At 44.1% G+C, this 15,583-nt stretch overlaps 1 protein-coding gene and 1 long non-coding RNA gene across 2 annotated transcripts in view; one reads left to right on the top strand and one right to left on the bottom strand.

The window, feature by feature from the left end:
* Nucleotides 1-4,131, top strand: part of LOC126989564 (loricrin-like) — a 5,296-nt gene extending 1,165 nt beyond the window's left edge. The window contains exon 2 of the mRNA XM_050848130.1: nt 2,428-4,131. Coding sequence (XP_050704087.1) covers nt 2,428-3,801 — 1,374 coding nt within the window. The 3' untranslated portion in view covers nt 3,802-4,131. The remainder of the gene's footprint in view (nt 1-2,427) is intronic.
* Nucleotides 4,132-11,178: 7,047 nt separating this feature from the next.
* On the bottom strand, nt 11,179-15,345 carry LOC126989563 (uncharacterized). Its single transcript, XR_007743438.1, has 3 exons — nt 14,740-15,345; nt 12,645-12,760; nt 11,179-11,924 (listed from the first exon to the last, which is right to left on the bottom strand). It is a non-coding gene; the product is annotated as an uncharacterized LOC126989563 (long non-coding RNA).
* Nucleotides 15,346-15,583: the final 238 nt, after the last annotated feature.

Here is a 15,583-nt window from a genome sequence, read left to right as displayed (position 1 = left end):
AAATTTAAATATTTCTCCTCTTGGGTTGATGAAGGTGTTGAAAACTAACGAATTACACAAACTCATAAAACTATCGTTACACATTCAGCACGATACAAACTAACACCAAGGACGAAGCCCTTGAGAACAGGCTACTCATGTTGAGGTATCACTGCGTGTGTTGGTGTGCTGGGTTCGCACTACCTTGAACCAAGTGAGCGGGACTCGTAAATGAATCAATAGAATTTGAGCTGGCACAGTAACGCTTCATGAAGCACACAGGTGGAGTCTTAGTCGAAGTCAATTGATCTGTGTTCTATGTAGCTATAATATTGCAGTGTTGGGGTAATGAAATTATGCTTTAATTAACACCTCATACACAAGTGAAGAGTAAATTTTTTGTCCATTTAGGAGACAATATGATAAACACCTTGCGGTGATGAGTCACTCAGGATTCGGATATCAGAGTGAATCCCACTGACTGATCGCCACATACTGCTCCACTGAGCCTAGGAGGTTACGTAAAACTTAACTAACCCTTATGATAGATTTATAGTGGATTATAAACTTGACTTATCACCCGAATGGTGAAGATTACGTTGGCATTGGTTTCACTAGTGTAGCATGCACTACTCGAGTCACGGTATTCGCTTGTCTCGAAGCAATCATGGAATGTACCCAATAAGAGTAAATCTCTAATAATTCTCGGTGGGTCATTATACCAACATGTAAGACAAATTAACTCCTGCATGCAAGCTATTTGATAAATTACTCTTCTCCAGAGACGGCTAATTTGGGCAATTTAAAACGCCGGAGCCAAATTCCTTATTCGTCAACTTAAAAAAACCCTCAAAGTTCCTACTTTTTTTATTAGGCAATGATGCAGCACAAGAGAGAAGGGTAGCCCAGGAGTAGATTGAAACAACCTGTAAAAGTGCATGCAACTCTGCTTAAACTTTATCTTTCTTACCAGCAATGCTTTTAGCGTTGCAATTTAAAGTTGTTATTTTTTTTCTGATGCCCACAACTTGTTCATGAAAGAAAAGAAATGTTCATTGGAAGAATTAGTTCCAGGATGGCACATTATGAACTGAACTATATCTGACATGGGAGAATACTTCTACCCATCGCTGTTACGCATATCATATGAGCATTATTGTTTAATAATTTGTGAATAGAAAACTTAAACAAGTGGCACTCAAATCACTCCTTTAATAGTTTGCCGATATCTGGTATCTCAGTGTCTCCCTTCCTCTTTATCCCTCCCATACGGGGGTCCTGTCCTACTCCCCCTAGCAGAGCTGAGGTGGTGGGGGTGATCGCACTCTTCCAACCCTACCGAGATTACCGGGTTGCTCAGTGTGAAATTCGTCGGACCCACTGTAACGATAGTTTTTTTGAGTGTATGTACATGGCAGGACATAATTGTAACGCCTTACGACACTGTTTCTTTTATTTCCACAATGTATGTAATAAAAATACCATCTCTATTTAATACCAGATTTAGTGGAAGTCGTACTTTGTAGACCCAAAAGTACCAAATCTGGTACGTTCGTACCAAAAAACGGCAACACTGTCTAGCGGCTGTTGCTAAGGTCGGCAACGTCGCATGAGCCACGTTGCCAAGTGAAATGGAAGGCTTACAGAGTCGTTGTCTTTCCCTCAAATCCCAAGCCATTCATAACACCATGCAGTCTTCTTTATATATATATATATATATATATATATATATATATATATATATATATATATATATATATATATATATATATATATATATATATTTACGTTGGCCTATTGCGCCGGTAGGCTTCTTCCAGTGGATCCTGATGGCCGGCCCAAGTCTTCTTCCGGTGGGGCCTGATGGTCGGCCCAGCCCGTTCTGGCGCAGGCGAGTGTTTATAGTGGCGCCATCTTGCACTGGCTCTTGCTGCCCTCCCGGAGCTCATCTTTAATCCTAGAATCTAGTGTCCTGGTTGATAGGTGGTCTTCTGGACAGCATGTGTGTAGTTTTAAGCCACTCGGCGGCTGAAAAATCCCAGCTAGGTGGCACCGATCGGGGATTGAACTCGCGTCGTCCCGAACGCGGAGCCAGCACGCTATCCATTCAGCCGTATATATATATATATATATATATATATATATATATATATATATATATATATATATATATATATATATATATATATATATTCCATAAATAGATAACGTAGAGACCAACACTGAGCCAGATCGTCATGCGCAGCTCATCGCTAGATTTGTAACCAATGGGTTTTTTTTCCGAGCCAAGCCACATGGCTCAAGTTAGAGTCGAGACTATAAGAGGATGAGACTGTTCACGCGCGTCTCCACACACACACACACACACACACACACACACACACGTTTAAATACACAAACGCTCTCTCTCTCTCCCTCTCTCAGTCTGACACACGCTTATCCTTACAGAGGCCGGTGCTGTGCGGAGCGCTTTTCGCCTCGCTATTGGCGGCCTGCTGGGGTGACTTCGGCGGCGGTGGAGGACATGGAGGTGGCGGGGGAGGCAGCAGCTACAGCGCCCCGCCTATCAGCAGTGGTGGTGGAGGCGGAGGATACGGAGGAGGAGGTGTGAGCAGCAGCTACAGCGCTCCTTCAGGTGGTGGAGGAATGTATGGCGGCAGCAGCGGTGGCGGAGGAGGAGGTTATGGTGGAGGCGGCGGCGGAGGAGGAGGTGGGGGAGGATACGGAGGAGGAGGTGCAGTAAGCAGTAGCTACAGCGCGCCGGCTCCAAGTGGAGGAGGAATGTATGGCGGCGGCGGTGGCGGAGGAGGAGGGGGTGGCGGCTATGGTGGCGGCTCCTCTGGTGGCGGCGGCGGCTATGGCGGTGGTGGCTCTTCTGGTGGCAGCGGCGGCGGCTATGGCGGTGGTGGCTCATCTGGTGGCGGCGGCGGCTACGGCGGAGGAGGCTCCTCTGGTGGCGGAGGAGGCGGCTACGGGGGCGGTGGCTCTTCCGGTGGTGGTGGCGGCTATGGCGGTGGCTCCTCTGGTGGCGGTGGCGGCGGCTACGGCGGCGGTGGCTCCTCTGGTGGCGGTGCTGGCTATGGTGGCGGCACTTCAGGTGGCGGCGGCGGCGGCGGCGGCGGCGGCTATGGTGGCGGTTCCTCTAGTGGCGGCGGCGGCTATGGTGGCGGCTCCTCTGGTGGCGGCGGCGGCGGCGGCTACGGCGGTGGCTCTTCTGGTGGCGGGGGCGGCGGAGATGGCGGTGGTGGCTCCTCTGGTGGCGGCGGCGGCGGCTATAGTGGCGGCTCCTCAGGTGGCGGCGGCGGCGGCTACAGCGGCGGTGGCTCTTCTGGTGGTGGCGGCGGCTATGGCGGTGGCTCTTCTGGTGGCGGCGGCGGCTATGGCGGCGGCTCCTCTGGTGGCGGCGGGGGTGGTTATGGCGGTGGCGGCTCCTCTGGTGGTGGTGGCGGCTATGGTGGCGGCTCCTCTGGTGGGGGCGGCGGCGGCTTTGGCGGCGGCTCCTCTGGTGGGGGCGGCGGCGGCTATGGCGGCGGCTCCTCTGGTGGGGGAGGCGGCGGCTATGGCGGCGGCTCCTCTGGTGGGGGAGGAGGCGGCTATGGCGGCGGCTCCTCTGGTGGGGGCGGCGGCGGGTATGGTGGCAGCTCTTCCGGTGGTGGCGGCGGCGGCTATGGTGGCGCCTCTTCTGGTGGGGGAGGTGGCGGCTATGGCGGCGGCTCTTCCGGTGGTGGTGATGGTGGCTATGGTGGCGGCTCCTCTGGTGGCGGGGGCGGCGGATATGGCGGTGGTGGTTCCTCTGGTGGCGGTGGTATGTATGGGAAGTAAACTACCCCAAACAGCAGCAGCAGCACCCCGTCCACCATTCCTCCGCTCAGCGTCCTCAACAGCCCCTCACCACAACACCCACTCACCCCAACTAGTCGACTCTTTCTCACAACCCTTTCTCACCATTCCCCACCCAGCCACCCATTCACGAACCTTTCGCTGTATCTTATGCCACATTTTCCCGTCCTTGTTACATAGAGTTATTTTTAAGTTTGTGTGTATGTTTCTGTGTGTTTATCTATATACGTACGTATATCTGCCCATGCATGTATACTATGTACTGTCGAAAAATTTGCCCGAAATATATTTTTTTGGGACGTCGATCACAAACTTTCCTTTTATTTTCATCCTTCATTTCTGCTTTTTTTATGTCGACTTTTAATGTAACCTTTTCCTTACAAAATAATGGTAAGGACTCAGGTGCTCAGAGACACGCCCGTCCTCGCCGACAGACCGACTTTATCCGCTCGGCTGACGTCAGCCGATAGAGTCGGTCTGTCGGCACCCTACTACAGACCGCCAAAAAACATGACATGGTTCGCTTTCCCCTTTTAGATGTTGATAATACTGATACAATGGGATGCTATAAGGACGATGCGTCAAAGAAGAAGCAGTGTACTACTTTATAAGGCATATACACGCGTATACCTAGTGATTCGATCCGTCGACTTGTTAACAGAAAATCTACCTTGCCTCTCTCTCTCTTCACCATGATAGAGTGAAATAGGACTCCATGCATCCACTGTAAAGCTGCATGAAGAATATGTGTAAAACTGAAAAATGATGATATTTACGTTTTGAATTAATTACCGTTAGGTATGTTTTCAGCACAACCATCATAATCATCATTGCCTTCTTCTTTTCTCATTCCTCTTTTTCGGGAAATGTGTGAAGTTTTATGCTATCTCTTGTGTTGCTATCTTTTTATCAGCTTAGACTGTAACAGTGATACGCTCAGTTTTGGAAAGTCTGAGGTAGCAGTTGTTGCTTCCATCAAAGAAAACGGTATACTCATCTTTTCTAGGCTGACTGATGCAATACAAGGAAAAACACACACACACACACACACACACACACATATATATATATATATATATATATATATATATATATATATATATATATATATATATATATATATATATATATATATATATATATATATATATATATATATATATATATATATATATATATATATATATATATATATATATATATATATATATATATATATATATATATATATATATATATATAGATATGTATATGTGTGTGTGTGTGTGTGTGTTTTGTTATTTTTTTCCTTGTAATGCGTCAGTCAGCCTAGAAAAGATGAATATACTGTTTTGATGGATTATCGACATGCTGTCCGGTTTTTCAATCAACCTTAACATCAGCGACTTCAGTCAGGAGGAGCACCGGGGTAGCATGGTCCAAGCAAGAGCCATACATCACTGCAGCCACTATAAATAAAATTAGCCTGCGTCACAAACGGGCTGGGGCCTTAACATCAGCGACTTCGGTCAGGAGGAGCACTGGGGGGCCAGCATGGGTCAAGTAAGAGTCATGCATCACGGCAGCCACTATAAAAAAAATCAGCTTGAGCCACGAAAGGGCTGGGGCCGTCCATAATTTCCTCAAGAAAGCCTACTACAAGCAACACAACAACAACAACAACAAAAAATATATATATATATATATATATATATATATATATATATATATATATATATATATATATATATATATATATATATATATATATGTATATATATATATATATATATATATATATATATATATATATATATATATATATATATATATATATATATATATATATATATATATATATATATATATTAGATCTTCGCCTGTGGCGCCGGTAAGCTTGTTTTTGGGTAGGCGGGGGCTGAAGCGGTAGCGTGCTGGGCCCACATTCACCACGTGATGGACGACACGGGTTCGAATCCCTACGCTACCACATCGGATTTTTCAGTCATCGCCGAGTGGCTTAAAACTACCCACATGCTGTCCTGAAGACCACCCATCAACCCGGACTCTAGAGGAGACCGTCCAAGAATCAAGAACGAGTTCCGGGGGGCAGCATGAGCCAAGAGAAGATGGTGCCACTATAAACACATCCCTGCGCCATGACGGGCTGGGGTCGAATACCATCCAGGCCCCTCAAGCAAGCCTACCGGCGCAAAAAATAAATAAATAAATAAATAAATATATATATATATATATATATATATATATATATATATATATATATATATATATATATATGTATATATATATATATATATATATATATATATATATATATATATATATATATATATATATATATATATATATATATATATATATATATATATATATATATATATATATATATATATATATATATATATATATATATATATATATATATATATATATATATATATATATATATATATATATATATATATATATATATATATATATATATATATATATATATATGTTGGTGGTAGCGAGTGTTCTTAGTGCTAATTGGTTCGCGAATAGAGAAACTCATATCTGCCAGGGTTACTTTATTTGGACAAACTTACAAATATCATGGGCACAAACAAAACACGAAGAAAAGGTGTTTGTGTGTGTATGCATGTGTGTAAATGTTGTACTGTCTAGGTTAACATTTAAGTGTTGGTGTATGTGTGGAACAATGTGTATGAGTGGAAAACAATAGGACATGTACGGACAGTCAGAGATAAACGATTACTAGAAAAGTTAACACTGAAGACGCGACATACACAAGGAGACAAGGGTGACGACGATGAACATATTCACAAATTGAGTCTGTGCTTGCAGCGCCATTTTCTTAGTGTCACTGAGGGGAAGGAGCACGCAGTTTGAGCGGTGACTGCTACAGATACTCCCCCCCAGTGACTTCAAAAAAGGAACGATATCTTCCTGGCGCGGGGATGATGCGACACAGACGGTGTTGCTTCGGCGACGGAGAGTTGGGGCGCCTGGTCTGGGGCCAGCCGGCTTGACCCTGTCTACGGAGAACGCGTCCTGAGAACCATGTTTGTCGATCGTGACAGTCATTCTGTTCCGTCTCAGGACCCGGTAGGGTCCTTGGTAGGGCTGCTGCAGGGGCCGCCGAACAGCATCCACGCGCACGAAGACGTGGGTGCAAGTGTCGAGGTCCTGGTTGACGAAGGTCTTCTTCGGGGAAGAGCGAGGCTGCACCGGCTGAAGGCTCCTCAAGGCACCTTTGAGACGGGCGGCGAAGTCCTGGACGCCGCAGGGGGCGGTGTCAGGTGTGGGGGCTAGAAGTTCGCCTGGGAGCCGGAGGTTGGTGCCATAAACTAGTTCAGCCGAGGAGTGGTGCAGGTCTTCCTTCAGGGAGGACCTGATGCCGAGGAGGACCAAGGGAAGAGCCAGGGACCAGTTGTCGTGTTGGATGGAGGCCATAAGGGAGGAGTTCAGCTGTCGATGGAAGCGCTCGACCATGCCGTTAGCCTGCTGGTGATAGCTTGACGTTCTGAAGCGGCGGATGCCGAGGAAGGTCATAACTTTGTTTCACACGTTAGCCTCGAACTGGCCGCCGCGGTCTGAGGTGAGGCTGAGAGTGACGCCGAGCCTGGAGACCCAAGTAGCGATGAAAGCGTGGGCGACGGCGTCCGTAGTGATGTCAGCGATGGGGGCGGCCTCGGGCCAGCGTGTGAAACGATCCACGCAGGTGAAGATGTAGCGGTGGCTTGCGGAGGGTAGCAGGGGACCGACAAGATCTATGTGGACGTGGTCGAGCCTCTCCGTGACGGGCGTGAAGGTGTCGGGTGGAGAGAGTATGTCGCGTCACCTTGGAGGCTTGGCAGTCGGTACAGGTTTTGGTCCACAGTCTGACGTCTTTGTTAATTCCCTCCCAAATGAAGCGGGACGTCATCAGGCGCTGCGAGGCTCGAATGCCAGGGTGAGAGAGGTCGTGAAGCTGACGGAAGGCCTGGTAGCGGTGTCGCTGTGGCAGGTAGGGACGGACGGTGGCTGTGGAGACGTCAGCGTAGAGAGTGACCTTGGTGCCTGGGAGTGTGATTTTCTTCACTTTAAGCGCCGGGTTGTTCAGAAGCTTCTCCAGCTCTGCGTCGCCGGCTATGGCGGAGTAATCAAGTGAAGAGGACTTCACAGCGGTAATGTTGATGGAGAGGGCGTCAGCTGGAGCGTTGTCTGCACCTTTGATGTAACGGATGTCAGTGGTGAACTGCGAGATGTAATACATGTGGCGAAGTTGACGTGGTGTATAAGAGTCTTTGTTCCTCAGGAAGGTAGTAGTGAAGGGGTTGTGGTCGGTGAACACGTGGAAACGACGGCCTTCAATGAAGTAGCGGAAACGTTTGACAGCCTTGAAGATGGCGAGAAGTTCCAGGTCGTAAGCGCTGTACTTGGCTTCAGACTTGGAGAGCTTACGGGAGAAGAAGGCAATCGGCTTCCAGGCGTTGTCGACGAACTGTTTTAGGACAGCACCAGTCCCAGCGTCGGAGGCGTCTGTTGCTATGGAGATCTCCGCGTCATGGGCAGGGAAGGACAGCATGACTGTGTCGCTGAGGGTCTTCTTAGTAGCGAGAAAGGCGGCGTCAGCGTCCGGAGTCCAGACGAGAGTGACAGACTGGCCACGCTTGCAGGGCTTCACCATGGCGTAGAGGGGCTGGAGCATGAGAGAGCAGTGTGGGACGAAGCGGTTGTAGAAGTTAACCATACCCAGGAATTCCTTGAGTTGGCGCTGGGTGGACGGCTTCGGGAACTGCTCGATGGCTTCAGTCCTCGAGTTGAGTGGAGCGATGTCCTCTGGAGTAACAGTGTGGCCAAGGAAGGTGAGTGAAGTAACACCGAGCTCAGACTTGTCCACGTTGACCTGTACTCCGTAGTCTTGCAAGCGGGTGAGGACTTGGTGAAGGTACTGTTTGTGAGAGGCTTCATCCGGGCTAGCGATGAGTAGATCGTCTATGTAGGCGAAGCAGGGCTCGTATCCTCGACAACTATTAATACTAAACTTGGTATTAACTTTCGACTTTGGTATTAACTTCACTCTCAAAGTGTATCCTCAACAACTATTAGCCTAATACCTACTCTTAACTTTGGTATTAACTTGAGAGTGCTGGCGAGGACTTCTAAACACTTAATAGTAAAGTTAATAGTGAAACCCAGACCCAGACCCATATCAACATGGCCGCCGGACTTCCTCGTCCAGCCCGCCTCCGCAATTTAGAGTTTGATAGGGCGCTTTGGAACTGTATAACGATGGTGAACTTGTCAAGACATACATATTAGACCGTGCAGGAATGGAGTATGTGACTGATTTGGTGACAAGAGAGCTACAAGATACAGTTCAAATGGATAATTAACGAACACCTGGTTTGAAAGTGATTTTGACTTAAAGGTACTTGGCTACAGGAAAAATGCTGCAGTGTTCAAGTGATGAGTTAGGGGGTAAGCCAGAGTAGTGTAAGTAGGGTGATTGTGGAAACTCTGGCCGCCCTCAGTGACCCGTAGGTAGTCGGGAGGTTTATCCAGTCTCCCCTTGATAGGGTGGAGATCCGTGTAAAGCAAGCAGAATTCTACCAACTTGCCGGTGTTGTGGGAGTGATAGACTGCACCCATGTGAAAATAATGGCACCAAAGGAAAACGATGTAGTTTATGTCAACAGAAAAAAAACAAAAAAACATAGCTTGAACATACAATTAGTGTTTGATGCCTTTGTTATTGATTAAAATGTGAAATATTTGAGTTAAGGAAAACAAAACGTGGGAAAAAAACTTTTATTTGTAGCAGAAAGGTACACACATGCAAATGAAAAAGATGGCATTAAAATTGCATTAAAATGTCATTTAGAATATGATTTATAATTATTGCTGCCGGTTATTCATATTGAGATAATGGTGGTAAGAAAGCTTGTTAGAGACGTCTGCCAGTGTGAGGGAGGAGGAACGAAAGGTCGAGGTGACCACATCGCGAACATCATGACTTATGAGTGAAGTAAAATGAGGTTACTTGGTTTCTGTTTACAAAGTTCCAAGTGGTAAAACAACTTTATTGTGAATTCAGTGTATACTTTTCTGGAGTATTGTGTTTACTGAGTGAATTGGTGACCAATCTGTTGCAATTTGTGTCTTGCTTGAAGATATTCATCATTGGATTCAAAGTTATGGTATTAATGTGCAATAGTCATCATAACAAAATATGTAGTAATTAATTATATATGTCAACCTATTTATTTTCATGAGATCACGGTATGACCACTGAAAAACATAGCTTTTTATCTTGGCTCCATTACAAATTCAGTATATAATTATTCTATTAGTGGAATTTAGTTTTCAGCATCTTTTATTATTATGCCAATATTCTAAGCACTCAGCTTGCAAACATGCTTAGGTTTATGTTGTCAGTTTGGGTCGGACTTATGTGAACACTTTACCAAGTGACCTAAGATTACTCAATGCTCGCAAAGCTATGGTATTAACGTGCAATGGTCATCATACCAAAATACGTAGTAATTAATTATATATGTCAACCTAATTATTTTCATGAGATCATGGTATGACCGCTGAAAACAGCTTTTTTTATCTTAACTCCATTACAAATTCAGTATATAATTATTCATATATTCAATAAAGTAGTGGAATCCAGTTTTCAGCATCTTTATTATTATGCCAATATTCTAAACACTCAGCTTGCAAACACGCTTAGGTTTATGTTGTCAGCTTGGGTCGGACTTAGGTGAACACTTTACCAAGTGACCTAAGATTACTCAATGCTACCATATAGGTATACTACATCTTTGATTGTGAGTTCATCAGAGAGCACTGGAGAGCAGCATGAGTCTAATTAGATGCTAATGAATATCCTGCCTGCATCACAGACTACATAAAATGCAAATATGATCAGTGCCTAAAGGTGTTATAAGCTAATGATGGTAAATATATATATATATATATATATATATATATATATATATATATATATATATATATATATATATCTATATATATATATATATATATATATATATATATATATATAACTGTCTGCCCTAATGTCCTCCCACTTTTGAAGGCCAAATGACGCCCTGATTGTAACAACGCATCTTGTAACACCCATGACTGGGTGCCGGTGCAAATCTCTCATTTAACACCGAGAAATTAATCTAGGCTCTAGGGAACTCGGAAAAATCCAAGTTAGAGAGTGCTGGCTGTGGAGATTGAACCAGTGACCTTCGACATACAAAGCCATGTCTGTCAGTCGCGCCAATAAAGGTAAAGGTAAAGTTGGGGCATACGCTATAGCAGCGCGTGGCCTCGGTGCTCATCTCCGTAACAGTGGGCCTTGAGCCTGTGGTGAGAGGAGCCCATTACCCCGGGACACAGGGCCAGTGTGACATCCGGGCTACCACAGTTTCCCCAGGTAGTCATTTATCGACCAGCCCGAGAGGGAGGATGATCAGCTGGGTGAGCTGCACGCCGACTGCCCAGGCCGGGATTCGAACCCGGGCCCGCGTAGAAGCCAGGCATGCGGACCACTAGACCACGGAGGCGTATTGGAGCCCAATCTCAAGTGAACCCACTCACAATGGCACACAATTTTTTTTCCGGTAAATTTTGTGCTTTGAATGAATTTGCTAATCATTTCTGTCGAAAAACAGCACAAATTATTTTTCACCCCTTCCACCCTAACCTCCTCAGTAATAAAAAAAAAAAGTGACAAAATCATAGCCTTGAGGCAGTAATATTCAGCCCCAGCATCAAAAAATTATACTGCTGCCCTATGAAAGGCATCTCTTAACTCCGATGAAGTAGGTGGTGACTGGTGGAGCAGCTTCATTGTCATCCCTTGCAGTGGCAGGTGTCATTGGGCCAGCAGATGATGAAGCAGTGGCTGGTGTCATAGGGCCAGCAGATGATGAAACAGTGGCTGGTGTCATAGGGCCAGCAGATGATGAAGCAGTGGCTGGTGTCATAGGGCCAGCAGATATTGAAGCAGTGGCTGTTGCCGGAGCAGCTAATGGTATCTTTTCCACAAGTAATGAACAATGTGCTGGGATGGTCTCTAGCAATACTGATAAAGTGTGTATCTACAAAGAATATGAATTTAAGGGTAATTAATAAATTGTTTTAATAAGAATATAAAAGTTTTTGCCAAAAACATACAGGCCAGTCAATATTTCACTGCTGCTTGACTGTTGCTGCTGTCCTATCCCTAGCACATCATGTCAATGCTGAATGGCTCTGGTACCCCTTCAAATACATGAGACGAGCAGCCTATGATGTCATACATCAGTTTATCTACCACAGTTAATGTCATAGTTATATAGGCAGGCGCCTGCGTATCTGTGGTGCCACATGTGTGGGGCACTCAGGTGCTGGGGGAAATGTCATTGTTATGATGGGGCAGGGGTAAACCAGTGTATGCTGTGAGGCCTTGGTGTGGAAGTTCCCTGCCTGAACTGTGCAGCTAATCCCCCATACAGTGAGGGCCTTTTTTACTCCCTCAGGGGCTGTGCAGCTGAGAGAGTGGTGTACATGAGTGTGAGTGTGTGAGTAAGTGTGTGCCTGTCTTGGCTAAAACCCTTCACTGGGGGAAGACAACCAAGGTATTTAGATAGATTGATAGTCATTGACAGATGAACATTAAAAAAAATTCTATATCAAATATGCAGTTCACTGCTATGAACTTATTAACTTTAAGCTGAAATAAAGGCATTGTGGTCAGTATAGCTGCATTCTGTGAGCACATAAAAAAACTAACTAATATAAGTTTTACATTTAAAGACATAAGAACTAAAAAAAATTACCTGTCTGCCGCTGCTCATTCTTGCACTTGGCAATGCAAGGCTTTGATTTTTGTTGTACGTTGTACCAACGCCTCTCACAGTTATCCTGCGTACGGGGTCCACTCCCAGGGAAGGCACTGTCAGGGTATAAATGTGAAGCAAGTTTCTTAATCGTTTCACTATGGCATGCTTTTTATTTCCCATAACTTCTCCAATAACATTTAATACATGCTGTGATGGAAAGCTAAATCAGTACCAATATTTTATTTACATGCATCATAAGACATTAACTTTTTAGTTGTTATGAACATGGCCATAAATACTGCTTTTCATTACCTACTTTTCTAAAATGCTTTTCTCTAAGTAGGAGGATATTACACAATACAGCTATACAAAAAAATTCAAAGCATTAATCTTGATTCCATTCTTTTGAGTACTTCTAACCTAACATTATATCACCAGAAACTGTTTGACCAATGCTATCAAAATAATATTTTAATCTTACTTTACCATTCTCATCAAATCTACCTATTCCGATATAGTCTTAACATAAAATATTTGTAAAAGTGTTGAGAGCCTGGCATGGCCAACCCACCCACCCCTCAAAAAAAATCTAAATAAGGAATAAATAAAATAACAGGTAAATATGACTTGACTCTTATACTAACCCCCTTTCCACCCTAACAAACTTGGGGACCTACCATGTTAGGTTAGGACGTGTTTGGTAAGACATGTTTAGCAGGAGTTGGTTTAGTTATGTTAGATTGTTGAGGGAGTGGGGGTTGCAGCAGAAATGGTCATGATGATGCTATTCACATGGAGCAGTAGGAAAAAGTATGTCCTGTTTGGAAACTCTGTGGTTGTGTTTGTATACAAAAATACCCATTTGACGAGGTTAGGTTAGTTTGCAAGTTACTTGAATCATGGATATGTGAATATGTAACAAAAAAAATAAAAGCGTTAACCTTAATTTCATTATCTTGAGTACATTCCAATCTTACATTATATCACCATAATCTGTTTGGCCAATGCTATAAATATACTATTTTAATCTTACTTTACCGTTCTCACGAAACCTACCTATTCCCATATAGTCTTGACATAAAGTACTTGTAAAAGTGTCCATAGTCTGGCATGCCTAGCATCCCCCCCCAATAAAAATAAATAATAAACAAATAAATATAAATAAAGAATAAAAAAAGGGCAAATATGCCTTAACTATCTATACCAACCCCCTCTTCCCCCCCAACAAACTTGGCATGTTAAGTTAGGATGTGTTCGGTAGGACGGGGCAGGTTTGGCACTTGGGGACCTACCATGTTAGGTTAGGATGTGTCAGGTAGGACAGGTTTAGCAGGAGTTGGTTTAGTTATGTTAGATTGTTGAGGGAGTGGGGGTTGCAGCAGAAATGGTTATGATGATGCTATTCACGTGAAGCAGTAGGAAAAAGTATGTTCTGTTTGGAAACTCTGTGGTTGTGTTTGTATACAAAAATACCCATTTGACGAGGTTAGGTTAGTTTGCAAGCTACTTGAATCATGAATATGTGAATATGTAACAAAAAAATAAAAGCATTAACCTTAATTTCATTATCTTGAGTACATTCCAATCTAACATTATATCACCATAATCTGTTTGACCAATGCTATAAATATACTATTTTAATCTTACTTTACCATTCTCACAAAACCTACCCATTCCCATATAGTCTTGACATAAAGTACTTGTAAAAGTGTCCATAGTCTGGCATGCCTAGCATCCCCCCCCCCAATAAAAAAAAAAAATAAATAAATAAATAAATAAAGAATGAAAACAGGGCAAATATGCCATAACTATCTATACCAACCCCCTCTTCCCCCCCCCAACAAACTTGGCATGTTAAGTTAGGATGTGTTCGGTAGGACAGGGCAGGTTTGGCATGGTTAGGTTTAGGTATGTTAGGTTGTTGAGGGAGAGGGGGTTGTGGCAGAAATGGTCATAATGAAACTATTCAGATACAGAATGAAAAGGTATGTTCTGTTTGGAAGGTCAGTGGTTGTGTTATGCAAAAAATACCCAATTGATTAGGTTAGGTTAGTTTGTAAGCTGATTGAACCATGAATATGTGATTACCAACCTTGTTACAGCTTCTGCCACTTCAGTCCACGCTCTCTTCTTATCCTCAGGGGTGATACTCTTCCCATAACACCCTCTGATTATACGTATTTTTTCTTGAATTTGATGTAAGAAGACCGTTTCATCTGGCGACCAATTAAACTTACTCCTTTTCTGCGCTGGTTCTCCGGCCCGTAGATCATTGGGGCAGATGACGTGGTTATGGTGCGGTAATTTCAGCAGAGCAAGTCGTGACGCAGGCGGGGAGATAAGGGTATTGACGAGTGACGGAGTAAAAACAGCCTTTGAGGCTGCTTCTATCTGCCACAAAACTCAGTATTTTCTTGTGTTTGCCATTTATTATGTTTCTGTTGTACATTTATACATCTTTTCTTTATTTTTCTTTTGAAATATATACTTAATTCATGTCGGATGTTTACGTTTTGCACGGAGGCGTCCTTAGCAACGAGCCCGCCATAAAGAAGAAGAAGAAGAAGATAATAGTAGCCAGGATTTGCTAATACCTACACTCAAAGTTGACGAGGATAGCTTTTACTCTTAATAATTTGAAACTATTAACTTTGATAGTAACTTTAAGAGTAAAAGTTAATAGCTCTCGAGGATACGGGCCCAGAAGTGTAAGCCGCGGAGAACTTCGTCGATGAAGCGTTGAAAGGTCTGGGCCGCGTTCATGAGTCCAAATGGCATCCTGACGTATTCAAAGAAACCGAAGGGCGTGATGACGGAAGTCTTCGGTATGTCGTCAGGATGGACTGGAATCTGGTGAAAGGCCTTGACGAGGTCCACACGTGAGAAGATGGTGGAACCAGCAAGTTGGGACAAGAATTCCTGGAAGTTTGGCACCG

This window comes from Eriocheir sinensis, unplaced genomic scaffold, assembly GCF_024679095.1.
Source record: "Eriocheir sinensis breed Jianghai 21 unplaced genomic scaffold, ASM2467909v1 Scaffold1215, whole genome shotgun sequence".
NCBI classification, from domain to species: domain Eukaryota; kingdom Metazoa; phylum Arthropoda; class Malacostraca; order Decapoda; family Varunidae; genus Eriocheir; species Eriocheir sinensis.
Note: the sequence above shows the minus strand (reverse complement) of the source record. Positions and strands in the feature narration are given on the sequence as shown.